We start from the raw sequence: 27441 nt of genomic DNA on the forward strand, positions 1-27441 counted from the left end.
ATTCGGGACATCACCGAAGGCTCACGTAAACTTCTACAGGTGGACTATGCAGAGCGTTCTGGTTGGTTGCATCATTGCCTGGTCCAGAGGCGTCAACTCTCAGGACAAGAATAAACTCCAGAGGGTTGTTAACTCGGCCTGCGACATCACATGCACCAGACTTCACTCCATCGAGGACGTCTGCATGAGGCAGTGTCTTAAAAAAGCAGCCTCTATCCTCAAAGACCCAGACCACGCCCTTTACACACTGCTACCATTGGGGAAAAGGTACAGGAGCCTAAAGACGAGCACTCAGCGGCACAAGGACAGCTTCTTCCCCTCTGCTTCCTGAATGATCAATGAACCACAGACATGGCCTCACTTTCTATGCACTATTAATGTTTTTTTAATAGTAATGTTGTAAGATGGTTATAATATGAATGTTTGCTCTATGATGCTGTCGCAAAACATCGAATTTCATGACTTATTCATGACAACAAATTCTCATTTTGATTCTGATTTCTCAGCAAATCCCAAAGCTGGCAACAGATAGCCAGCCAACAGCTGGCAGCATCAATAAACATACAACCAGTGGCAGTCAGCAATCGCAAACAACTGGCAAGAAAGTTGTCAAACAGCTGGCAGTGCAGCAAATTGTCAACAGTGTCTGCAGTTGGAAATAAACAGCTAAGAGGAAAGTGAGCAATCCGACGTGAAGCAGCAAAGTCAGAACAGGCTAGAAACGCAAACCGCTGGCAGCAAAGTCAATTGATGGATGGATGGCAGAGCAGCAAACAGCTGGCAGCAAGTGGCAACAAAGTCTGCAAGCAGCTGGCAAATAGCAAGTTGTTGGCTGTAAAATATCTTCAAATAATTTGGAGCAAACAGTAAGCCAATCAACAAGTCCTTCATCCCCTTCTCCATCTGCTCCTAGGGATCAAGGATGCACTGGAGTCACTCGGGGGATGCGGAGGGTGCGGACCGCACCGGGTGACACCAAAATGACTGTCCATAAAATTTTTCTGCAGTATTTCAGCAGAAATATTATTTTTTAATAAAAAATCCCTGTAGTCAGTTATAACAACCAAAACATTTTTCGTAAGCCCTGCTTACGTGTATCAATAGACCTACAAGGCTAAAACTTGATGCTCATTTACTTTTTGAACCTTCTAATGTGTTCTAGTTACAATGACGTTCTAGTTACAATGACGTTTCGAATCATGTGGTTGAGTCTGCACACACTACAAGCACGCGCTGTTGTTTCGTTGCTGCCGTGTGTATGATATTGTAATTTAAAGGGGCAATGTTAATTCTGCCAGCTGTTTATCTCACTACTATTGCCGTTACATTCAGTGATCTCCGGGAATTCCGATTTACAATGAGTACAAAAAACATTACTAAGGATTCTGTATGGTCTGGTACGGGAGGAGATCCATGGTGGGGCGGGGTGGGGGGGACTGGAGGTGATACTATGAGTTACAATACTGGGTGACACCAACCCTAGTGATGCCACTGCAAGGATGATTTATTACAATGTGGAAACAGCCCAACTTCCCCACACCAACTTAAATGTCTCACCCATACTGCATGCTTGCATTTGGCCCCATGTCCCTCTAAACCCATTCTATCCAAGGATCCGTCCAGTTTTTTTTTAGCATTGCAATACTACCTGCCTCAACCAAAGTAAAACACTAAAGTCTGCAGTCAGTGTGGTTGAAGTAAAAACACGACGCTGGAGAAACTCAGCAGGTTAAACAGTGTCCTTTATATAGCAAAGATAAAGATACATAACCAACGTTTCGGGCTTGAGCCCTTCGTCAAGGTATGAGCAAAATGTGGGCAGGCACCCGAACAAAGTACCTCTGTGCCAGGTTAAAGATCAGTGATTGTCAGTGATGATAACACTCAGGTTTGGGACCCAAGAATCAAATCAATCTTTGGTTATCTGCGAAACCAAAACTAACTGCTGTTAATGATTATTGGTGGAGATTGAATGGTAATCAAAGCTGCAAATAGAGATTAAAGCTGTCTATGCTTAGAATTTATTCAGAATGCATGAATTCTGAAGGTGTTATTTTGGAGTATTATCCTTATAAAATTGTTAGAACTCCCACTTACCTCTTCCAAGAGAAACACCTAATGTATTGCAGCTAGATATCCAAATGTAATGTACTGTACCATCCTTGTACATAAAACACATTTTGCTTTGCTTGCCCATCATTTTGAAGCTCATGAAAATAGAGGTTTGAAGCTGGAGGTACCCAGAACACCTCGGAATTTCAGTTTTGGTCAGATGCAAATTTCTTTGTTACTCGGGTTTACTGATAAGCAAGTCTCTCTTCACGATCTTTCCTGGACATGCTTCTGCTGAGGGAAAAGGAGTTAGTTCTCAGCAGAGAAAGAAAAACTGTTTAGTCCTCATAAAAGGAGAGATCTGCATTGATAATGATAATGAGTTTACTGTCATACAATGTACAGATACTCTAAAATTCTTACTGCAGCCTAGTACTTCTGGGAAAATAAAACCAATGTACAATAAACATTAAACAGCCCCAGTATGGAAAGAGATAATAAATATTCACAGTTACAGTTAATGCAAGAGAAAAAAAGTTCAGTAAATGAAATAGTGCAACAGGTCAAACAGGTCTTTTTATAGTCCCGGAGTAGTTTATGGTTGGAGTCAAACAGGGATGTTCAAGAGCGTGATAGATGTTAGAAGAAAATGTCCTTAAACCTGGAGGTTAAGAACTTCATGTGTTTGTACCTTGTTCCCAATGGTATTCTTTACAAGTTTATGTAAGATCACACAAAACATTCACATGATATCCTTCACCTCTTTAAGGTATTGCAAAGCACCCTGCAACTGCTAAAGTACTTTTTTGAATGTAGCCTCTGTTGTAATGTGTTTACAAATTGTTCCAGAATGTTTCTGATGTTTTTTTAATTGCGTTTGATTTTTCAAAAAAAGGAAATACTGAGAAGTGATGCACCATCGATAACTTCAAAGACTAGAAGTTGTAGAGAAACTGATAGGCTTTTATTCACAACAGAATGGAGGTACATCCATGCTAGTCGACTGTCCTGGACTGAGGAGGGGGCTGTGACACAGTCACCTTTATTCAGGGGTCAATGGGAAGTGCCTCAGGCACAGTCAGCAAGGGGCATATCCTAGCACATCCACACATACATAGAGTGGTTTACCACAAGAGGATAATTTTTTGTCAACCTATTCAAGATGTTGGTTCAAGTCAGGATTATTTCAATTATCACTCCTCAATGTTGTCTCCTCTCAATCGGTGCCTGTTACTCTGAGATCTTGAGACCTTGATCTGATGCCTGATTGCTGTTTCTTTCAGAATAGATGGAGTCACAAAAATTTGAATACATCCCCTCTATCTCCCTCACGATCCTTGGTTATGGACCCACCCTGTTTTTGAAGTAAGATACGTACAGGGCAGCAGAGTGAACATTAAAAAGGGACACCTGCATCCAAGACTCTTTATTCAGTTACTGGCTGTTAATATTAGCAGAGGTTTAAAAAAATCAAGTTAGGAGGTTTTCTTTTGCGCTTCCTCTGTTATTCTTTATGTTATGGAGTTCATAAATAGGGCAATGGAAAGGGTTTTTTTTTGCGTGGTCACTTTTGTAATGTAGGCAGTTAATTTGTGCACAGCAACTGGTGGAAGGTTTAAATGGAGCCCATGTTTATTCTTAGTGAAATATCTCCACATTGCTTTGCTTATAAGAAACAATGAATGAATTTTACAACAATTTCACTGGACAACAAAATTTTTTGTTCCTGAACACTTTTGGGTGTATTTTATGAATGTTATGATCATGAACATCACCTGAAAAATTACCTATCATGTACCATTTTGTGATTTCCTGTCATATTTTAAGTCTACATTGCCCACAAAGCAAGCTGTTTTGGTCTGTCCAAGCAAGCTTGGGCAGGCACTCAGTGCAGGTGCTATGCAAACGTTGTCTTAGTTCTGGGCGTGCTTAGTCAGGATAGATGCAGACAGGCTATAAAAGCAGCTCACATATACAGGTGCTGTGCATTACATTGATTATAGATTGAAAGCATGTTGAGGGACCTGTTCTTCAGGCAATAGTAGAGTGAGTGTACTTAACAATAGGATTTATTGTCTTCACGAATATTCAATACATCAGAAATATCTCATTAATGCTGCAACAGCTGCAATACATTCTGTTACATTTGTGGCAAGTGTATGTTTACGCTCAAAGACGCGGCATGACTGCACTTAGTAAGAAAGCCTATGAGCTCTACTTTGGTTGTAAAATTGGTGACCAAGACAAACTCTGGGTTCCTCACATTTCTTGTGCAACATGTGCAATCAGCCTGAGAGCCTGAGTGCCAATTGCTTTATTATTGTTTAATTTTTAAAAAAACAATCCTGCAATCCATTGTTATTTTTCCAAAAGTGACATTGATTTTTATCATCGCTTTTGTAAACTGTCGGTATCCTTCCACATTGACATGATGGAGTAATGAAATAGAGATTCCTGCCTTTCACAATTCTTTTCCAGAATCTTGTGTGCAAATTGGCTGATGCTTCCTGTATAACAGTGGCAATACCTCAAAATATTTAATTGGATGAAAAATCCTCCCTTTTGTGATGTCCTAGAGCAGTAGTTCTCAACCATTTATTTTGGTCTAAGGCCCTCCTGGCTTTCGTAACATTTTTTTTAAAGAAAAAAAAACATACTGAAAGCATACACTGAACATAAAAACTCCCAATCAAAATCAAAGCTTGAGCCACTTTAATGAGACCCCTGTTCCTGAAGTTTCTTCACCAGTTTCCACATCCTTAGTTCTGTTGTAGATAATGCACACCTGAGATCTGCCTTCACTTCAATGCTCGCCACCCTACCCAAGGTCACCAGGGAGGACTGAGACATTACCTCAGACTCACCCTGACCTCAGTGGGTTGGGAAGTCTCCATGGCCCACTGGTTGGGAACCACTGCACTAGGGACACGAGAGGTGCTATCATACAGATTCTCTTGTAATAGAAACATAGAAAGCTTACAGCACAGTACAGGCCCTTTGGCCCACAGTTGTGACGAACATGTCCCTACCTTAGAAATTACTAGGCTTTCCCAAAGCCCTAAGCTCCATGTATCTGTCCAAAAGTCTCTTAAAAGACCCTAACATATCCACCTCCACCACCAATGCTGGCAACCCATTCCATGCACCACCACTCTCTGTGTAAAAGAAAATATCCCTGGGATCTCCTCTGTACCCACTCCCCAGCACCTTAAACCCATGTCCTCTTGTGGCAACCATTTCAGGGCTGGGAAAAAAGCAATCAATGCCTCATCTTAAACTCCTCTATTAGGTCACTTCTCTTCCTCCACTGGGTGGAAATTTCTGAGAAAGTTGTGCCCAAATCTGCAGGTAGTTTTCACTTGGTCAAACATTTTGTAACCTGAGGGAGAAAATCCATCCTCTTCTCTCTGCATTCAAGCACAGCTGCTTGCAACTGTTCAGACTGGATGAGGCTCACTACTGGAATTGTCAGGGTTCGGAGATGTCCATTCAAGAGTAGGATTGAACTGGAATGCTTTGCTACTGAGTGCAAGAGTTGTAAATAGCCTCTGTCTATCACAGGTGAGAATCTAAAAGATACAATCCACCATGGTTTTGTGATGACAGAGATGCTGTGAGTGAACGGAGTGGGAAAATGACTTTCTACTCTCACACAATGGGGATTCACATTCCTGAGTTATAATTAAAACTCTTGGTTGGGCAGAATAACTGACATTTTTGGCTTGCTTACTTGGGAACGCTTGGGCCAGTCTTCACCTAATGGAGTAACAGATGAAATGATATCACTATTTGTCCTCTAGTGATGTTCCCAGCAAACTGATTGTTCCAGTAATCTAACAGGAGGGGGATAATGTATTTTACGGGATGTTTATAGAGGTTGTCTTGAACAACCAGTGGACAGGAAAGGATTCCTGTGGTGAAGACACTGCAGAGCAGCTCATGAAACACTACCTAAGGGATGGAGGTGGCATGGTGTGCGTAGCGGTTAGCACAACACCTTTTGAACCCAGCGTTGTCTGTAAGGAGTTTGTACATATCCCCGAGTCTGCGTGGGTTTCCCCCGGGGGCTCCGGTTTCCTTCCACCCTTCAAAAATGTACCGGGGGGGTGTGGGTTAATGGGGGTAGGTTGGGTGGCACGGGCTTATGGACCGAAAGGGCCTGTGAGATCTGTTTTGTGAGGATTGGGGAAGATTATCTCCCTATCCTTGAAGAAAGCAACTGAGGTTTGATCTTCAGAAACATAGGCATTGAGTCTTTCCTAAGAGATGAGCTAAGAACCAAATGCTTTCTTCATTTCTACCTTTAGCTTGTGACCTTTATAGTTGTTCAGTGAGTCGCACTTAATTTTATACATCATGAATTTGAACACTTTATCCCAGTGCAAAAGCACAAGATGAATAAAGACAACCCTGATTTGTTTTGAGTTTTGATGGCTTGGGTATTTCAGATCTCCTGGAGAAATCTCGCGTTGTCAAGCGTCTGAAAGGGGAGAGGAATTTCCACATCTTTTACCAACTATTAGCAGGGGGGTCGTCTGAGCTGCTGGGTGAGTGTTACCAATCTGTCTCTTTGCCATCCCCTCCAAAGCTTCCTCACAATGCACATCCTGTTTCAGTGTTGGGTCCCCTCCTCCTCAACCTTGCCCAAATGAGTCCTAAAAACACTAACTTGGAGCAGTGCCTGGACAGAGTAATTGCCCACATTCCTCCTGTACCTTATTTCCATAGCAGTTCATCATGTTGAGCATTGAAAGTGAGGATCTGTTGACTATTCAAGTGTGGATAATTGTGTTCTGGGCAATAAATGCAATGCCCATATCTCAAGAATGAATACAAAATAAATTTTGGAGTTTTTGCCTCTTTGATCTTTCCCCTCATTCTACCGTGAAAGTCCAAAAATCCGGATGGCGGAAAACTGGACCACCCAAGAATCCAGACCTCAAAAATTCTCAAACTTATTAAATTTCGCGAGCTTTTGTGTGTGCATAAGCACCACAGGTGCACAGAAGTCACGGAAAAAGAACAAATATATTTGTTTTTTTTGTACTTTGTATTTTATCTGAAAAAAAAGTTTTGTTAATAAACTAGAAAAATTTACCTGTTCACCTCTTCTTTATTCTCCTCAAATTTGAATTTTAAAAATACTGCCCGAGAATTTGGAAAATCTGGACTGACCCAATCCCTGAGCAGTCCGGATTTTAGGACTTTTACTGTATAACGATCATTGGTTTTGTTGGATGGCTCCCTTGCCTCGATCATTGGTTTTGTTGGATGGCTAATACCATACCGTGTTTCTGCATTTCATACTATGAAGAATTTTAGTTCCTTTGCACTTTATTTCCTTTTTTGCCACTTTTAAATTTAGCACCTCACATGAACACAATTCTCAATTCATATTGTTGCAAATAGAATCATTCACTACGCCTTTCCTCCACAGAGCATCTTAATATGCTAAGGGACTGCAATCGATACATTTACCTGATTTCGGACAAAACATCTCTAAATGGAGTCAACGACGCTGCCAGCTTTGATACAGTTAAAGTAAGTGAGTTGTGTGCTTTCTAAACACAATTCCTACAAAGCATTTAGGAAACCAGGAATGAGGTAAAAGTTATTTTCCGTAAACTCTGGGATGTCCACAGGTTCCAAAGTTCACTCAATTTTTAGTAGTCAGAGTGTGCAAAAATCTGAGGTTGTGCAAATATTTTTTTCATGTGACAAAAGTAAGTGCACACTGAATGCTTGTGCAAATGTGAACTTCAAATGGTTTCAAGATAATTTTGGCATAGCCTGTCTCTTGTGGCTAATCCAACTGTATTGGCATGTTTTAATATAATACAAGTATGATTGCATTCTACGAAGTAACGTATTTAATTAAGATTTTATTCTACATTATTTTAGGTAACTGACCTTTTGTGCGCACTTTAATTTTCATGTGTGCATGCACACAGCTTAGAGGGAACAGTGCCCCCATCTCCCTCTCTGTTTAACATTAGAACCGAAGGATCTGGGAATATAGATACATAATTCCCTGAAAGTGGCGTCACAGGCAGATCGGGTTGTAAAGAGAGCTTTAGGGATATTGGTCGTCATAAATCAAAGTATTGAGTATAGGAGTGGGATGTTATAGTAAAATTGTATAAGACATTGGTGAGACCATATTTGGAGTATTGTGTGGAGTTTTGATCACCGAAGTACAGGAAAGATATCAATAAGATTGAAAAAGTGCAGAGAAGATTTACTAGAATGTTGCCGGGACTTCAGAAAATGAGTTACAGGGAAAGGTTCAACAGGTTAGGACTTTATTCCCTGGAACGTAGAAGAATGAGGGGAGATTTGATCGAGGTATTTAAAATTATGAGGGGGATGGACAGAGTAAATGTAGGTAGACAATTTCCACTGAGGGTAGGTGAGATACAAACCAGAGGACATGGGTTAAGGGTGAAAGGGGAAAAGTATAGGGGGAACTTCTTCACACAGAGAGTGGTGGGAGTGTGGAACCAGCTGGCAGCTGAAGTGGTGAATGCGGGCTCAATTTTAACATTTAAGAAGTATTTGGACAGGTACATAGATGGGAGGGGTATGGAGGGCTATGGACTGGGTGCAGGTCAGTGGAACTAGGCAGAAAAATAGTTTGGCACAAACTAGAAGGGCCGAAGAGGCCTTGTTCTGTGCTGTAGTATTCTTTGGGTCTAACAAAGAACAGTCCAGCACAGGAACAGACCCATCAGCCCACATGTCTTTGCTGACCATGATGTACAAATCAAACGAAAACTCTGCTGCTTGCTCCTGACAGCTAGCCCTCCATTGCCTCCATCTTCATGGGTCTGTCGGGAAGCCTCTCAAACACCACTGTTGTATTTGTTTCCAGCACAGTCCTTGCAGCCCCTTCCAGGCACCCAGCACTCTGTGTAAAATACTTGCCATCTCCCTTCAATTTTATCCTCCTCACCTTAAACACATGTTATCTCGTGTGTGACGCTTTTGCCCTGGGGAAACAAAACCCTATCGATGCCACTCATTATTTTATAAATCTTCATCACATTTCCCCTCGGCCTCCAGAGAAAGCAACCCAAGTGCATCCCACCACACAGTGTAAAAGAAAGCCTTCCTCTGACATCTCTCCTAAACTCCTTCACCTTAAATGGGTGTCCTCTGGTATTTGCTATTGTCGCCTGGGTAAAAGGTGCTGGCTGAATGCCTTATCTATGAAAGTGACAGGAAAGATTCAGATAAGTGATTATTAATAAACATTGTTTTTATAAACAGAGACTGAACTTACATTGCATTTGTATGAAAACACTGAGTACAATTGGAAGATTGTTTTCAATTTAGCTCCCGGCACTTCAGGAAGGATGCAATTACCTCAGAGAGGACTCAGTAAAGACTTAGTGGAATGGTCCATAGTGATTGACTTCAATTAATGTGTGGAGAAGTTGGAGTTGTTCCCTTTGGGATGAGAAATGATTTGATAGAATTGTACATAGTGGGTCTTGATAGAGTGGGGAAGAGAAACTGTTCTTTTTATGAAAGGATCAAGAGCCAGAGACTTGATGTGGGCTTCATGGGCTAAATGTCCATCTTTTCCTTAATCTAACAATTCCATGATACACCCATGGGGCTGTCTGGCCCCCACAGAGCTGCATGGCTCGGGGCACCTGAGCATTTTAGAGTCTTGATTGTATCTCCAGGGAGGCAAGACAGGTTGGGCTTGTATTCCTTGGATTTTGGAAGAATGAGAAATAATTTTATTGAACCATACTAAGAGGGGTTAGCTAGAGTTGAGATGTTTCCATTAGTGGGACAGTAATGGACAAGGAGCTATGGGTACAAAATTGAGTTGTGTAGAAAGTTCTTTTCTCAGAAGGTAGTGAATTCTATACCCCCCTGAGAGTGGTGGAGGCCAAATCATTTGATTTATTTAAGGTGGAGAAGTGGAGTAATTGAGGGCTATGGGGAATTGGCACAGAAGAGGATTTGAGGTCAGCAGCCAGCAGAGATCAATCATAATAATTTTGAATGGCAGGGCAGGCTGGAGGGGCTGAGTGGCCTTCTCATGCTACATTTTCTTGTGTTCAAACTCTCCAATGCCATGAGTTAATGATTGTATGGTGACCAAGGGCAAACCTGAATCAGTTATCCACTGCATCCGGTGCTCCTGTTGTGGACTCCTCTACATCAGAGAGACTGAACGCAGACTGGGAGATCGCTTCATTGAGCAACTCAGCTCTGTCCACCACAATAGCGTAGATCTTCCAGTGGCCACCCATTTCAATTCCCCACCCCATTCCCTTGCTGACATGTTTGACAATGGTCTCGTGCACTTCCAGACTGAGACCACCTTCAAATTGGAGGAACAACACCTCATATTCTGTCGGGGTACCCTCCAACCGGATGGCATTAATATCAATTTCTCTGATTTCCATTGAAACCCACCCCCCTCTTCTTTGTCCCCCATCTCCTTTCCTCTAGTTACGTCTTTCTTTCTCTTCCCTTTTCCCTCTGTCTCCTTTCACAGAGCCAAAATCAATTCTCTCTTCTCCTCTTATCATATCCAATTAACACCTTTTGTCTGGACGCCTCCCCCTCCCATTCTTTCCCCTTTCTCTCTGTCTTCATTCAGACGCTTGCCTGCTTTTTATTTCTACCTTGAAGAAGAGCTCAGGCCTGAAACATTGGTAATAAATCTTTGCGAGACCTGCTGAGTTCCTCCAGCATTTACTGTGTCTTTTTATTCTCAGCATTTATCCAATCCAAGCGAAACTCTGCCTGATAACTTTGATGTGTCAATATATTTAACTCACAAGTTTCAGGCAAACATCGCTTCACAAAATATTTATGCAACTATTTAAATTTATAGTCTGGTGTTAACCTTGGCTCATCTCTCATCCAACTCTGAATATTGTGGGCTCAAATTCCAGTCCATGGACTTGTGTAATGAATCTTGGCTGACGGGACTGAGAGAGTGCAGCGTTGTCAAAGGTGGCAGTAAGTTTTAAAACTGAGATCTTGTCTGCCCTCTCATCATCAGAAGAAATTCTCCCCAAGCACCACTCCACTAAAATGTATTATCTGATTGTTGCCACACTGCTGTTTGTGGAAACTTGTTCTGCGCAAATTAGCTGCTGTATTTTGCTGAAATACAGAGAACGACAGTACAGCTGGTAAGTATTTTGAGTTGTTCTGAGGATGCAAGAGGCACAGTTTGACTGCAAATTCTTTTGTACGTTTGTGACTGTAAATGCTTCACATTTACACACAATGAATGTATACACAAATCTCCAATGCAGAAGCCGGTCCATCCGCGAATATTGACTTTTCAAAACCTCTCAAACTTTTAAAATCCAGTGGGCTTTTGTGCGTGTGCGTGCCTAAGTGCCACAGATGCACAGCGGCCACAAGCAACCACGCATTTTGCCAAGTGTTGACTTTATTTTTCTTTAAGACGACGCGTTTTGATCAAATGAAACCTGCTGTATGTGCTGGTGAATTAAACTACTGAAATTTACCCGTTCATCTCTTCTTTATTCCTCCTTAAATTTGAAATTTAAAAGTAATGCCTGATCATCCGGAAAATCCAACTGGACCCTATCCCCGAGCAGTCCGGATTTTCGGACTTTATCTGTAGTTTTGTAATGTATGTGAATGTACATTTTTTGGATAATAAAAGAACACAACAAAAACAGTAGATTGAAGCAACATGTCTTTAAGTCTATTCTTTAGCTGCGTGGTTGTAAAGTGTTTAATTGTTCCAGGTAGGTTTTTCTTTGCATTTATTTGTTTTTCAGAATGTGGATATTGCACGGAGCAGCATTTCGTGCCCATAAGAGATTGGTCAAGAAGGTTTAATTGCTCAGTATTCAGGATAAGGTAGTAAGTTGGATTGGACATTGACTTTATGGGAGAAGCCAGAGAGTGGGAGTGGATCATTGCCTCTCTGACTGGAGGCCTGTGACTTGTGGTGTGCCTCAGGGATTGGTGCTGGGTCCAGAATCAGAATCGGAATCAGGATCAGGTTTGTTGTCACGAACATGTGTAACAAAATTTGTGGTTTTGCGGCAGCAGTATTGTGGATAATTGCTATAGATTACAGTACTGTAAATACCATATTTAAAATAAATAATTAATGGGGGAAAAAAGAGAGAAAAATGAGGTAGTGTCTGTGGTTCATTGTCCATTTGGAAATCTGATGGCTGAGGGGAAGAAACTGTCCTTGTGCCGCTGGGTGTTCATCTTCAGGCTCCTGGACCTCCTTCCTGATGGTAGCAGTGAGAAGAGGCCAATGCCTGGGTGGTGGGGGATCCTTTATTTCCTTTATTTCTAGATGCCATACAATCAATTACATGACTTACATTTCATTCACAATTAATCATACATGGCTTTTACAAGTTTAAAAATGAAAAAAGAAAGAAAAAATAGCCCCCTCAACCCATCTAATCCCCCCCAAAAACCCTAAGAAAAAAAAAAGACCTAAACCCCCGCCACCCCCCCAAATAAGAAAAAACTTTAAAAAGATTAAAAAATGGAATGGATATTTTTAAAAAATTCTAGAAATATTACTTAAACCAACATGTTATAGCAAATTCAAATAAGTAAATCATGTTTTAAATAAATTCTAAATATTAAATTCCAATATATCCAATATTAATCATAATCAATCCATTAAGAATCTCATATCTCTTCCATCATCCAATTTAAAATTCCGTGTTAAATCAATTCTCTAAAGTAAAATAAAACATCAATATAATCAATATAACCATTATATTAATGGATATTAATATATTAAATATATTAATAGTAGAATTTCCCCTTCTTGGTGCTGAAGAATATAGTACCACCCTCCTCTATCATGCAGGACGTGGATCATTGCCACAAACGAGCCCATGAACAGTGGCTGATGGGCTCCAGCACCCTTCACCTCCCAGATATTACATCTGAACAAAGTCTCTAATTTACTCATCCATTATCTCATTCCGAATAATTCCCTCTTATTTTCACGGCCTCTTAAAGGCAAAGTTTCCACAAAATCTAATGCCTGTTTGTAATCCATAAAAAATTTATTTTTGCCATCCCGTAATACAATCCTCGTCATCGCTGGGTAATGTAATGTGTATCCCTTTTCCCAAAGATTTTTCTTGCCTCCTCTTACCCAACAACTGTGTAGTAATGTCCAGATAAAAGAAAATCTTTGAACCAGAAGGCACTGCCTCTGAAAGATGTCCTTAATGGAGTGGTGTCCGTGATGGTGCTGGCCAAGGTTACAACCCTCTGTAGTCTTTTCCTGTCCTGTGCATTGATATCTCCGTACCAGGCAGTGATGCAGCAGTCAGAATGCTCTCCACGGTACACCTGTAGAAATTTGCAAGAATCTGGTGACATAGAGAATCTCCTCAAACTCCTCACAAAGTATAGCCTCTGGCAAGCCTTCTTTGTGATTGCATCGACATGAAGGCCCCTGCATAGATCTTCAGAGATGTTGACACCCAGGAATTTGAAGTTCTTGACCCTCTCCACAGCTGACCCCCTCAATGAGGACTGGGTCATGTTCTCTTGGTTTCCCCTTCTTGAAGTCCACAATGAGCTCCTTAGTCTTGCTAACATTGAGTGCAAGATTGTTGTTGTGATACCACTCAACTAGCTGATCTATTTTAGTCATGTACGCTGCCTTATTCCCTTTTGTGATTCTGCCGACAATTGTGGTGTCATCGGCAAATTTGTAGATGGTATTTGAATTGTGCCTGGCCACACAGTCATGGAGGTAGAGAGAGTAGACCAGTGGGCTAAGCACGCATCCTTGAGGTGCACCTGTGTTGATTGTCACAGAGGAGATGTTACTGATTGTGGTCTTCCGATGAGGAAGTCAAGGATCCAGTTGCAGAGGGAGGTGCAGAGGCCCAGGGTTTGAAGCTTGCTGGCCAGCACTAAGGGAATGATGGTGATGAAGGGCGATCTGTAATTGATGAAAAGCAGCCTGATGTAGGTATTGCTGTTGTCCAGGTGATCCAGAGTGGAGAGCCATCAAGATTGTATTTACTATGGAACGAATGTGGCAGTAGGTAAATTGCAGTGGTTCTATGTCTTTGTTAATTCTGTCCATGACCAAACTCTCAAAGCATTTCATTACAGTAGATGTCCATCTGTTTGTCATCTGTATCAATGATCTGGAAGATAATGTGACAAATTGGATCAGCAAGTTTGCAGATGACACAAAAAAGGGAAAACTGGGAGAGGTAGTTGTGGCAGGGTCAATTCTGTCATTTAAGAAGAGGTTAGATGAGTACATGGATGTGAGGGGGTTGGAGGGTTATGGGCAGGGAGTAGGTAGGTGGAACTAGTTGGAGTTTCACGTAAGTCAGTGCGGACTAGAAGGGCCGACGTGGCCTGTTTCCATACTGTGATTGTTATATGGTTATATGGTTAAAATGGGAGATGGAATTTAATGTGGGCAAGTGTGAGGTGTTGCATTTTGGAAGGACCAGCCAAGGTAGGATGTACACAGTAAAGGGTAGGACAGTGAGGAGTGCAGTAAAGCAGAGGGAATACAGATACATAATTTCCTCAAAGTGGCATCACAGGTAGATAGGATTGTAAAGAGAGCTTTTAGCATGTTGGACTAAATAAATGAAAGTTGGAATGTTATCGTATAAGACATTGGTGAGGCCAAATTTGACGTATTAGAACCTTAGAACATTACAGCACAGAAACAGGCCTCTTCAGCCCTTCTAGTCTGTGCCGAACTATTTTTCTGCTCGTCCCACTGACCTGCACCCAGTTCATAGCCCTCCATACCTCTCCCATCCATGGACCTGTCCAAATTTTTAAATGTTAAAATTGAGACTGCACTCACCATTTCAGCTGGAAACTCGTTCAACACCCCACCACTCTCCGTGTGAAGAAGTTCCCTCTCACATTCCCACTAAATCTTTTCCCTTTCACCTCAGTGAAAAGCCTGCTTTCATTTACTCTGTCTGTCCCCTTCATAATTTTAAATACCACGATCAAATCTCCCCTCGTTCTTCTACGCTCCAGGGAATAAAGTCCTATCCTGTTTAACCTTTCCCTGTAACTCAATTCCTGAAGTCCCGGCATCATCCTAGTAAATTTTCTCTGCACTCTTTCAATCTTATTGATATCTTTCCTATAGTTAGGTGACTAAAAATGCACACACAATACTCCAAATTTGGCTCACCAATGTCTTATACAACTTTACCATAACATCCCAACTCCTATACTTAATATTTTGATTTATGAAGGCCAATATGCCAAAAACTCTCTTTACAACCCTATCCACCTGTGATGTCACTTTCAGGGAATTATGTATCTGTATTTCCAGATCCCTTCGTTCTACCACACTCCTCAGTACCCTACCATTTATTGTGTATGTCCTTTCTTGGACTGTCCTTCCAAAATGCCACACCTCATACTTATCTGCATTGAATTCCATCTGCCATTTTTCAGTCCATTTTTCAAGCTGGCCCAGATCCGCCTGCAAGCTTTGATCACCTAACCACAGGAAAGATATTGATAAGGTAAAGAATGCAGGGAAGATTTACAAGGATGTTGCCAGGACTTGAGGAGCGAAGTTACAGGGACTTTATTCCCTGGAGCATTGGAGAATGAGTGGAGATTTGATATGTATTAGTGGTCCTTTGGTTCGAAGAAGACATATTGTGCTGTTCATCTGTGGACACAAAGGTGACTGCAATCCCAATCTGGAAGCGCAATGGGGGCACTGGAAGTCCATTGTTGTAATAACTGTGGCTGCTGCTGTGTGACTTTGTTCGCTGTTTTCCATCAGTTTTTGGTGGCGCCTGTCTTCAAAATTGGTGTAGGCTTCATAGGAAAAAAAAACAGATGGCAACAAATGAAAAGAATAAAACAACAACAACAAAAAAAAATGCCTGCTGCATAAAATCATTCAGCAGGTCAGACCACATCTGTGTGAAGAGAAACAGAGTTAATGTTCAAGGTGAAGATTCTGGTTGGAAGGCCATTTCAAAGGATGTTGTTTAAGAGTCAGCCACATTGCTGCAGGTTTGGAATCATATACAGAAGACTTCACGAACAGAAATACAGAGGCTATACTACAAGTTGCAAATGATAGCAAAGGTGGTATGCTTTGGATCTTGGGCAGTTCCTTTACGACTCCACACTTATCTCTTTCCATCACTCAATACAGGTTAATCTTGGTCTCATCTGTCCACAAGACCTTGCTCCAGAATTTTGCAGGCTCTTTTAAATATCTCTTGGCAAACAGTAATCTGGCCATCCTGTTTCTGTGACTAATGAGTGGTTTGCATCTTGCAGTGTAGTCACTGTATTTCTGTTCATTAAGTCTTCTGCGGACATTCGCCACGGACACATCCACACATCCACACCTGAAGACATATGTTTGGGGATTTTTCTTCATGAGAATTCTTCAGTCATCAGAAGTGGGGGTCTTCCTTGGATACCAGTCCCTTTGCGATTACGGAGCTCACCAGTTCACTCTTCCTTCTTAACAATGTTCCAGACAGTTGGTTTGGGTCATCCTACGGTTTGGGCGAGGTCTCTTACTGTTTTATTCTTGTTTTTCTGCCTCATCATGGCTTCTTTGACTTTCATTGGCACAACTCTGGTCCTCGTTGAAAAATGGCATCAAAGATAATCAAAATCTTAGAAGCAAGCCTAGCTCTCTTCTACCTGTACCAATGAAGCAATTAAACATACTTGCAAACACCTGTGAAGCCAAATATCTCAAACATTATGATGCCCTGAAATGAAAATGAGGGGACTATGTACAAAAAGTGCTGTAATTTCTACATGGTCAAATCAAAGTGTATACAAATAACCTTGAATAAAATCTGTAACGTGCATTTTAATTACTTGTGAATTGTTTGATTACAAATTTAAAACCGTGGAGCATGGGGAAAATAAGGGAAAAAGTGTCTTTGTCCCAAACATTATGGAGGGTGCTGTATCGGCCAGTCTAAGCTAGGGTGAACCAGCTTGGTTTTTAACTTGGACTCGTGGTTTTAAAAAATCCATGTCACAATTTAAATCCCACATTTGCCAATGGTTTGAACTTGGACTTCTGTATTGTTAGTCCAGGTCTTGGGTTTACCAATCCAGTAACATTACCTCAGTGCTAGCAGGTACTCAAACGTACTTATGTTAAAGAGAAAGGTTCATCCAGAGTTACTGCATTGGTTGTGTTACAGGCTGCGATGAACATCATTGGATTCGAGAAGTCTGAAGTGGACTCTGTCTGGGAGATGGTTGCCGTTGTACTTAAACTTGGCAATATCACATTGAAAGCAGAACCTCAGTCAAGTGGGATGGATGAGTGCTACATTAATGACCTCAAAGGTAAATACTTTCTAAGTGAACTGCGAAGGGGCAGAGTAATTCAAATTCCATTTAGAAATATTAGTTAAAAAGTAGATAACTGAAACAAAAAATAATGAACAACTTAATAGGTTGTTCATTTTTAGCTCAAACTTTCTGAATAAAATAGGGTGGAAGTTTTAAATATAAAATTTAAATTTAGACATATATTACAGTAACAGGGCCTTCCGGCCTACCAGCCCGTGCCATCCAATTACACCTGATTAACCTATAACCCCCCCCCCCCGGAACATTTTGGAGAGTGGGAGAAAACCAGAGCCCCTGGGGAAAACCCTCGCAGACATGGAAAGAAGGTACAAGCTCCTTATAGACAGCGTGGGATTTGAACCCTGATCTCGATCACTGGTGCTGTAAGTGTTGCGCTAACCGCTACTCACACTGTGCTGCCCCATTTGTATTGTATCCTGTGTAAGTTGTGTTGTAGTTGTGCAGAGGTCTGGCTTCAGTGGTTCTCAACCTTTTTATTTCCACTCACAAATCATCTTAAGTAATCCCTTATGAACCTCAGAGTACCTGTGCCATAAGTGCTCTGTGGTTCATAATGGATTACTTAAGGTGGTGTGTGAGTGGGAAAAGGTTGAGAACCAGAGCGCTAGACTCCACTTTCACTTTCCATGCACATACCACCTTCAATAATCCCTGTGCTGTAGGTGCTCTGTGATCAGTAAGGGATTACTGAAGGTGGTACGTGAGTGGAAGGAAAACGTTTGAAAACCACTGCACTAGATTATCTGGAGCACTATGTTCAGTTCTAGGCACTGTAGTTCAGGAAGGGTGGATTGGTCTTTGAGGGAATATAGCACAGATTTACCAAAATGATATTGGCAATTATGTTCAAACACTGTGATTATGTCTGTGTGTTTCTGTTCTCAATTGCAGCACTAAGAGAGGTCTGCAGTTTGATTGACCTTGATGAGTCTATTTTGGAACAAGCACTCTGTTCTCGCACTGTGCAAGCCAGGGGCGAGAAAGTAAAGACAACATTAACTGCAGCTCAGGTAAAGTGTTGCATTTAAACTAGATGTTGAATTGTGATGAAGGAATCTGGGAGTAAGATGTACAGTCAGAACAACTGGTACCGGGGAATAAGTTGTAGAAAGTACCTTTTACCCAGGAGTGAGGTATGTATATTGTAATAGATATCAATAGCTGGGAATGCCTTATGCACAGTAATAAAATACTTGAGAGTGAGTCATACCTTGTACCTAGATGCAAATTGTGGGTGTTATCTGATGCCTAGAAGAGTGTTCTACCAAGTGATAGATAGGAGGGAATAGGTATTGGATATTAGAACCACAGAACACTACAGCAAAGAACCAGACCCTTTGGCCAATGTAGTCTGTGCCATATTATTATTCTGCCTCATCCCATTGACCTGCAGTTGGACCATAGCCCTCCAGACCCCTTCCATCCATATACCTGTCCAAATTTTTCTTTCACGTCAAAATTGAGCCGGCATTCCGCATTTCGGCTGGCAGCTAGTTCCACACTCTGTAGAAGAGTGAACTAATCTGAAACAACTTTTTAAAATGTATTTCCTTTGGACCCTTTATAGAGAGATTCACCCCACCTCTCTGCATTGTATCAAAGTCACTGTTTCAGAATCAGAATTTATTGTCACGAACAAGTCATGAAATTTGGTGTTTTGAGGCAGCGTCACAGGGCAAACATTCATATTATAACCATCTTACGACATTACTAGAAAAAATAAAATAATAGCGCACGAAAAGTGAGGCTGTGTCTGTGGTTCATTGATCATTCAGGAATCAGATGGCAGCGGGGAAGAAGCTGTCCTTGTGCTGCTGAGTGCCCGTCTTTTTTCCTGATGGTAGCAGTGTGTAAAGAGCGTGGCCTGGGTGGTGGGGGGGTCTTTGAGGATAGAGGCTGCTTTTTTAAGACACCACTTCATGTAGACGTCCTCAATGGAGTGAAGTCTGGTGCCTGTGATGTTGCAGGCCGAGTTAACAACCCTTTGGAGTTTATTCTTGTCCTGAGAGTTGGCGCCTCTGTACCAAGCAGTGATGCAACCAGCCGGAACGCTCTCCATGTACACCTGTAGAAATTTTCGAGAGTCTTCGGTGACATACTGAATCTCCACAAACTCCTCACAAAGTATAGCCACTAGCAAGCCTTCATTGTGATTGGATCAACATGGAGGATCCAGGACAGGTTTAAAGGTATCTCTCTAACCTAATTTACGCTTCTTCCCCAACAATAGTGTTAGACAACATTGTCTATCTCAAATATATCTGCAGGATTTTTTTTAAGCATCCAGTTACTGAGTTACATCCCACTTCTTACAGGTAAGCAGTATGAATAATCCACAGCAATGTAACAATGAAGATGTCATTTCTTTGTGCAGGGCTCCTATGCACGTGATGCTTTGGCAAAAAACCTCTACGACCGTTTGTTTAACTGGATGGTGAAACGAATCAATGAGAGCATACAGGTAATCAATCAGTCAAGGTAGAGATGCCACAGGAGTCATATCGAGAATTAAATATTACAAATATTGTTATTGTACCATGAGATTTAGTGGAATTGAAATCTTGCAGTTCCTCAAAGTGGTTGATATATTATAAGAGAGTAGATGGTCCACAATTTGGAAAAACTTGAGTCAATTTACCCAGATATCAGGAGCTATAAGAATCAATAAAATAAATACCAATATACTTGTGTAATTGTCAATACCGTGTAATAGTCGACCAACTTCTTTTTGGCCCAAAAATTGTGTTTTCATATGACCCGTGTAAAAGTTGGCACCCCTTTTATTTGGCCCTGACCACCCACCCATCCGAGCTGCTGACGCCCTGACCGCCAGCCCATCTGAGCTCCTAACGCCCCAACCACACACCCTTGCCCTGACTGCCCACGTATCCGAGCTCCCGATGCCAACCGTGGATCCTCACCCCAGCCACCAGCCCATCCGAGCACCTGATGCCCTGCTTGTCCGAGCACCCAAAGCCCCGATCGCGGACCCTTGCCCGTCGGCCCGCCCATTTGAGCTCCTGACTCCTTGAATGACGCAGGTACTTACACCGGTCAAAAGTATGACCTGTGTAAAAGTTGACTCCCCTCAAATTTGACCTGAAAAAATGGTCCAAACATTTGACGATTACACGGTAAATTGAAGTATTATCTACTCTCCATTGGTTCAGAGGTATATGCATTGCCCAATATAAACTGGAGGCTCCCAGATTTGACCACCGGACTATATAGACCAGGGGTGGCCAAAGTTGCTTAACATAACAGCTGCATACCATAAACTTCAGATGTTTGAGAGGCGTTGCCATCACGCTATCGCAAGCAACACCCACTAACACTATCGTTAGCCCCCTTCAGGTGGCCATAATATCCGAATGTAAAGCCACCTAATATACCCAAATGTGGCTGTCGGGAGGCCACCTGAAAGCGGAGAACCTGTCCCCGAGGTGTACTTACTGAACTCACCTCGGGGAGGTATATTCTCCACTTCCAAGCGCTCCCCCAGGCATCTGAAAGCAGCAGCCTGAAAGCAGCTAGCAGCCTTCAGGTGCCTAGCAGGGGGCGGGCTGATGACAATTAGTTGGCGACCCAACTCCCCACTGCCTCACAACCCGCCGGCACTGGACTACAGGGCTAAGGCAGCTGGCGTGGGACTAAGGGGGTTGAGGCAGCCAGCGTGGGACGTCAGGAGTGGGACAGCCAGCGCAGGCTGCCTCTGCACCGAAGTCCTGTGCTGGCTGCCCCAGCCCCGAGGGGCTGTCAGGCGGCTGTCCCTGCCCCGATGTCCTCCACTGGCAGCCCCTGCCCTGACGTCCCGCGCCGGCCACCCCAGCCCCGGGAGCCGGTGTTTGCTTTGCGGCACCTCTCCCCGCTGCAGAGCTTTCAAGTGGCAGAACAGCACCTTCCGCGCTGCCACCTGAAAGGTCCGCACCCACATCCGCAGCCGGCTCCTGAGCTGCATTTCCCAGGCAAAAACACCTGAAAGTGGCTCTATTCAATGGCATGAAAGGTATTGGCGCGATCCACACATTACATGTCAAAGAGCCGCATGTGGCTTGCGAGCTGTGGTTTGGCCACCCCTGATATATACTCTCGCTCCTAGTTCTTATGATTTTCAGTGAAACCAACCTTCTGCCTCAGCTTCTAAATGGAAAGTGCCTTTGATGTTAATTAAGGAGGGGTTCAGTTTGGCTATGGTGCCCCTCCCAGTCAAACAGCCTGTCATTTCATTGTGGACCATCATGTTTTTGTTTGCTAGATATGGGAATGGTGTGGATGCCAGTGAAACCTTGCTTGAGCCCTAGGCACTGTCTTTGGGAGAGGAGGGGTGAAGTCTGGGCACTTGAATGGAAGAGTCTAACTGGATGTGTCTCAGACAGGTTTATGGCATACCAGATTAATACAGCATGTTTTTATTCAAGGTCAGAGGCAAAGTTCAGAAGAAGGTGATGGGAGTGTTGGATATTTATGGATTTGAGATTTTCAAGGTAAGTCTGCATTACAATTATTCCAAGAAAACCTATCGTATAGTGAGGACAGGGACGCCTTGCATAATTACAATGAAACGCATAGGTGGCCGGGTAAGAGGATAAAAGCTGTAAGCACTTCAAGGAGCAACATTGCTTTTACAAGACATAAACAGGCAATTTGGCCCAATAGGACCCAGTGAGTATCTACGTGCCATGTGAGCTACACTGTTCTGAATAGGCTGGGGCAATTTCCCAAGAAAGGACTGGCCTAATGATGGTTATTAACATCTTTTGGGCAGGTGCGCAGAAGGTATTTCCAGTTGTTGGCAATCTAAAATAGAGGCTATTAATATAAAGGCATTCCCTAATAAATCCAGATTTCAGATTTATTGTCAGATACATACAAGACATCACATACAACCTTGAGATTCTTTTTCCTGTGGGCCAGGCAAAATTACCACTTATTGGGAGTGGGGAAAAAAAAACTGTACTCAACGTACACATGTAAACAAATAAAGAAATGTAAACAAACTGTACAATACAAAAAGTAAAAAAATCAATAAAGTGCAAGTCCTTAAATGAGACCCTGATTGAGTTTGTCGTTGAGGAGTCTGATGGTGGAGGGGGAGCAGCTGTTCCTGAACCTGCTGATGCGAGTCTTGTGGCCCCTCCACCTCTTTCCTGATGGTAGCAGCAAGAACACTGTGTGCTGGGTGGTGTGGGTCCTCGATGATTGTGCTGTTTTCCGACGGCAGCGTTCCCCGTAGATGTTCTGGATAGTGGGGATGGTTTTTGCCTGGGATGTCCTGGGCTGTGTTTAGTACCTTTTGCAGGACATCACGCTCGGGAGTATTGGTGTCCCCAGACCAGACTGTGATGCACCAGGTCAGCACTCTTTCCACCACACATCTGTAGAATTTTGCCAGGGTTTCTGATGTCACGCTAAACCTCCACCAACTCCAGAGGAAGGAGAGGCGCTGATATGGTCAGGCCCTGAGGAGTGTGGTAAAATAGAGGGATCTGGGAATACAGATACATAATTCCCTGAAAGTGGTGTCACAGTTGGATAGGGTTGTAAAGAGAGTTTTTGACATATTGGCCTTCATAAATCAAAGTATTGAGTGTAAGAGTTGGGATGTTATGGTGAAGTTTTATAAGACATCGATGAGGCCAAATTTGGAGTATTGTGTGCAGTTCTGGTCACCGAACTACAGGAACAATATCAATAAGATAGAAAGAGTGCAGAGAGGATTTACTTGAGTTACAGGGAAAGGTTAAACAGCTTCGGACTTTATTCCCTGATGTGTAGAAGAATGAGGGGAGATTTGATAGAGGTATTTAAAATTGAGGGGGAGAGACAGAGTAAATGTAAGGTGGGCTTTTTCCACTGATGGTAGATGAGATAACACACCAGAGGACATGGGTTAAGGGTGAAAGGACAGAAAAGTTTAGGGGGAACTTCTTCACACAGAGAGTGGTGAGAGTGTGGAATGAGCTGCCAGTTGAAGAGTTGAATGTGAGCTCAATTTTAACAATTAAAAAGAATTTGGACAGGGACATGGATGGAAGGGGTATGGAGGGCTATGGTCGGGGTGCAGGTCAGTGGGATGAGGCAGAAAAATGGTTCGCCACAGACTAGAAAGGGCAAAGGGGCCTCTTTCTGTGCTGTAATGTTCTTTGGTTCTCAGAGCCTGAAAGCTGTGAGTTCAGGTCCCACAACAGAGAGTCAAGCACAAAATCTGGGCTCAGGCTCCCAGTGCTGAAAGCTCCATCCTGAAATGAAGGCCTTGACTGTCCTTTTGGAAGGACAGAGGCAATCCTGCAGTCACTACAGAAGGAAGGTGGAGATATCCTGGAAACAATATGCACCACTTTAACAGATGATCTGGTGTTGCTGTTGGTGGGAGCTTCCTGTGCACAAATTGGCTGACATGTTTCAAATTTAGATTTCAGATTTATTGTCAGAGTACATACATGACATCCCATACAACCTGAGATCCTTTTTCCTGCAGGCCAGGCAGAATTACCACTTATTGGTAATGCAAAAAAATTGTACACAACTGCACATACATGTATAAACAAATAAAGAAATGTAAACAAACTGACTGCAATGCAGAAAGAATTTTAAAAATCAATAAAGTGCAAGAGTCCTTAAATGAATGATTGAGTTTGTCATTGAGGAGTCTGATGGTGGAGGGGTAACAGCTGTTCCTGAATCTGGTGGTGTGAGACTTGCGGCGCCTGGACCTCTTTCCTGATGGCAGCAGCGAGAACAGAGCATGTGCTGGGTGGTGTGGGTCCTTGCTGATCGCTGCTGCTCTCCGACGGCAGCGTTCCCTGTAGATGTTCTCGATGGTGGGAAGGGTTTTGCCTGTGATGTCCTGGGCTGTGTCCATTACCTTTTGCAGGGTTTTATGCTCAGGGGTATTGGAGTCCCCACACCTATGTAACAATAGTAAATCAATGGCTGTAAAGTGCTTTGGGACTATCTGAAAAGTGCGAAGCAAATTCAAGTGTTTTTCTGTTTTGAAAGTGTACAAAGCTAACATTCAAATCATTTGGATTTGACCCATAGGATAACAGTTTTGAGCAGCTTGTTATAAATTACTGCAATGAGAAGCTGCAGCAGTTGTTCATTGAAATCACACTGAAGGAGGAACAACAAGAGTATATACGAGAGGTAAGCTATGAAGAAATCTAACTTATTAAAATTCACACTCTCTCAATTTTTCAGTGGCTAAATGCACCCTATGGAATGAGTTACATGTTTGGGTACTACATCACAGTGGCCCTAAATTAGGCAGACATATTTCTTCTGGTCGATTTAATCGCTGCATCATCATGGCTGTGCGCCTGAGACTGGCCTTTCATGTGTCACGAGCTTTAATGAACTCGGTCCTGCACTGAATGCCATTCTTCTTGTTTTCCAGGGGATTAAGTGGACGCAGATCGAATTCTTCAACAACGCCATCATCTGTGACCTGATCGAAAACGTATTTTTTGTTTCTTTGAATTTTCTGGTTTTGTGTATGTGCAAGATTGTATGTGACGATGTACAAAGTGCATCTTTGTGTAAGGTTGTGTTGAACAATTTGAATGAGGTGTGCGAGAGTTAGCATGGAAGTATTAATGCAAGTATGTGATAGATGCATATACATATTAGTCAAAATATTTTAATGACCGAACAGCAAAACATTCATTGATAAATGTAGAAAAACAAAATTTCCCAATGTATAAACAAGTGAAACAGAAGCAAGAGTTGGCCTTCTGACCTGTCGAGCCTGCTCCACCATTTTGTGAGATCATGGCTGATCTGACTGTGGAATCAGCTCCATAAACCTGCCTTTCCCCCATCTCCACTAATTCCCCAACTATGTAAAAATCTCGCTCTCTCTGTCTACAGTACATTTGATGAGGCAGCCCCCACTGCTTCCTTGGGGTGGAGGATCCCACCGATACCCCACTCTCTTGGGGAAGCAGTTCCTCCTCATCTCTGTCCTGAATCTACTCCCAGAGAATCCCACAGATTCTCCACTCTCTGGGAGAAGCAGTTCCTCCTCATCTCCATCCTGAATTTAATCCCAGAGAATCCCACAGATTCCCCACTCTCTGGGAGAAGCAGTTCCTCCTCACCTCCATCCTGGAATCTACTCCCCAAATCTTGTGGCACCATCCCCTCATTCTAGTCTCACTCTCAGTGGAAACAACCTCCCTGCTGCTATCTGATCTGTTCTTTGATCATTTAATAAGACCCCCTCTTATCTTACTCAACTCCAATGAGTACAGTTCCAAGCAATTCAATCTTCCCTCACAGACCCATCTCCTCATCTCCAGAACCAACCTGGTGAGCCCCCTCTGCACCACCTCCAAAGCCAGTTTATCCTTTCTCCAGTGAGGAGACCAGAACTGCACACGGTACTCCAACAGAACCCCCCCTCTCGAGTCTGATAGCTGTTGGAAAGAATCTGTTCTTGATCCTGGACATGTTCCTGTCAGCAACCAGTGCCACCACCTTGAGGGTGCACATTTGTGCAGAGGAATTATTGAGTCTGGTAGTCTGGGTTTAAATAGTCTGCTGGCAAACATTTACTCCTGTGCAAGACCCCCTTCACAAAGGTATGAAGAGCACCCAATAACACTTCCAACAGTACTCCACCATGAGTCGGTGTCAGGAGGAGAGTGGTGATTAAAACATTTGGTATAATAGAGAAACTGTCCATTTATGTGACCTGCAGTATTGATTGTTATTGTGCAGAATAAAAAAGGCATCTTGGCGATGTTGGATGAAGAATGCCTCCGGCCTGGTGACATCACTGAAATGACATTCCTCCAGAAGTTAAACCAAATCTGCTCTGGTCATCAGCATTTTGAGAGCAAAGAGACCCAGAGCTCCAAGTTCATTACTGACTTAACACTGCCCGTCAACTGTTTCCGGGTGCAGCACTATGCAGGAAAGGTGAGTACTTTGCTCCTTGTGATAGCTCTGCCGTGAGTTTGACTCCTGATACTTCCATAGTAAGTTCCTAATTTTGATAGCCATGTTTATCAGTACTGGTACAACCAAAGGGGACACAGCACAACTGTCCCTCGGTACTACTCTTCCGACAACGTGCACCTTTCTCAATGTGCCCCTGAAGTCCCTCTTGATTGTATACTTGAGTTGGACAAGCCCAGACCAGCTCACTTCAAGGCGACTGAATGACAAAAATATTGGGTCTCCCCTCTGTGTCAAGCCGTGGTAAGATCAAGTGCTTGGTATGCACTTAGACCAGTGGTTAGAACCATGGAACACTATAGCACAGAAACAGGCCCCTTCAGCCCTTCTAGTCGTCTCAAACCATTTTTCTGCCTCGTCCCACTGACCTGCACCCAGTCCATAGTCCTCCATCCCTCTCCCATCCATGTACCTGTCCAAATTCTTCTTAAATGTTAAAATCGAGCCTGTATTCACCACCTCAGCTGGCAGATTGTTCCATACTCTCACTACTCTGTGAAGAAGTTCCCCCTAAATCTTTCCCCTTTCACTCTTAACCACCCCCCCCCCCACTCACTTTTCCCCTTTTACCCTTAACCCATGTCCTCTGGTTTGTATCTCACCTACCCTCAGTGGAAAAAAGCCACCTACATTTATTCAGTCTATCTCCCTCATCATTTTAAATTCCTCGATCAAATCTCCCCTCGTTCTCAACCTTTTTTGCCCCACTCACATACCACCTTAAGTCAGACCTTACTAACCACAGAGCAATGCTGGAGAAACTCAGCAGGTCAAACGGTGTAATTTATACAGCAAAGATAAAGATACATCACCAACCTTCAGCAACCTTGGTTATGTGCCTTTGCTATATAAAGTTCACCGTTTGACCTGCTGAGTTTCTCCAGCATTGCTCTGTGGTTAGTAAGGTCTGACTTAAGGAGGTATGTGAGTGGGGCAAAAAAGGTTGAGAACCACTGACTTAGACTAATATGCTACCATTCTTTGGCAAAGATGTAGGTACATCAATGGACCAATGACTTAGAGTTGGTGCCACTATCTGATACCTTCACAATA

At 42.8% G+C, this 27441-nt stretch overlaps 1 protein-coding gene across 2 annotated transcripts in view; it reads left to right on the forward strand.

Annotated features, from left to right (window-relative positions):
- LOC138747312 (unconventional myosin-Ib-like) overlaps positions 1–27441 on the forward strand; it is a 72873-nt gene that overhangs the window by 18958 nt on the left and 26474 nt on the right. For both annotated transcript variants that reach the window (XM_069906412.1, XM_069906411.1), the window contains exons 8-16: positions 6501–6599; positions 7490–7593; positions 17253–17400; positions 18319–18437; positions 19802–19888; positions 21846–21911; positions 24469–24573; positions 24824–24886; positions 26149–26349. In XM_069906412.1, coding sequence (XP_069762513.1) covers positions 6501–6599; positions 7490–7593; positions 17253–17400; positions 18319–18437; positions 19802–19888; positions 21846–21911; positions 24469–24573; positions 24824–24886; positions 26149–26349 — 992 coding nt within the window. The remainder of the gene's footprint in view (positions 1–6500; positions 6600–7489; positions 7594–17252; positions 17401–18318; positions 18438–19801; positions 19889–21845; positions 21912–24468; positions 24574–24823; positions 24887–26148; positions 26350–27441) is intronic.

The sequence above is a fragment of the Narcine bancroftii genome, chromosome 12 (assembly GCF_036971445.1).
Source record: "Narcine bancroftii isolate sNarBan1 chromosome 12, sNarBan1.hap1, whole genome shotgun sequence".
NCBI classification, from domain to species: domain Eukaryota; kingdom Metazoa; phylum Chordata; class Chondrichthyes; order Torpediniformes; family Narcinidae; genus Narcine; species Narcine bancroftii.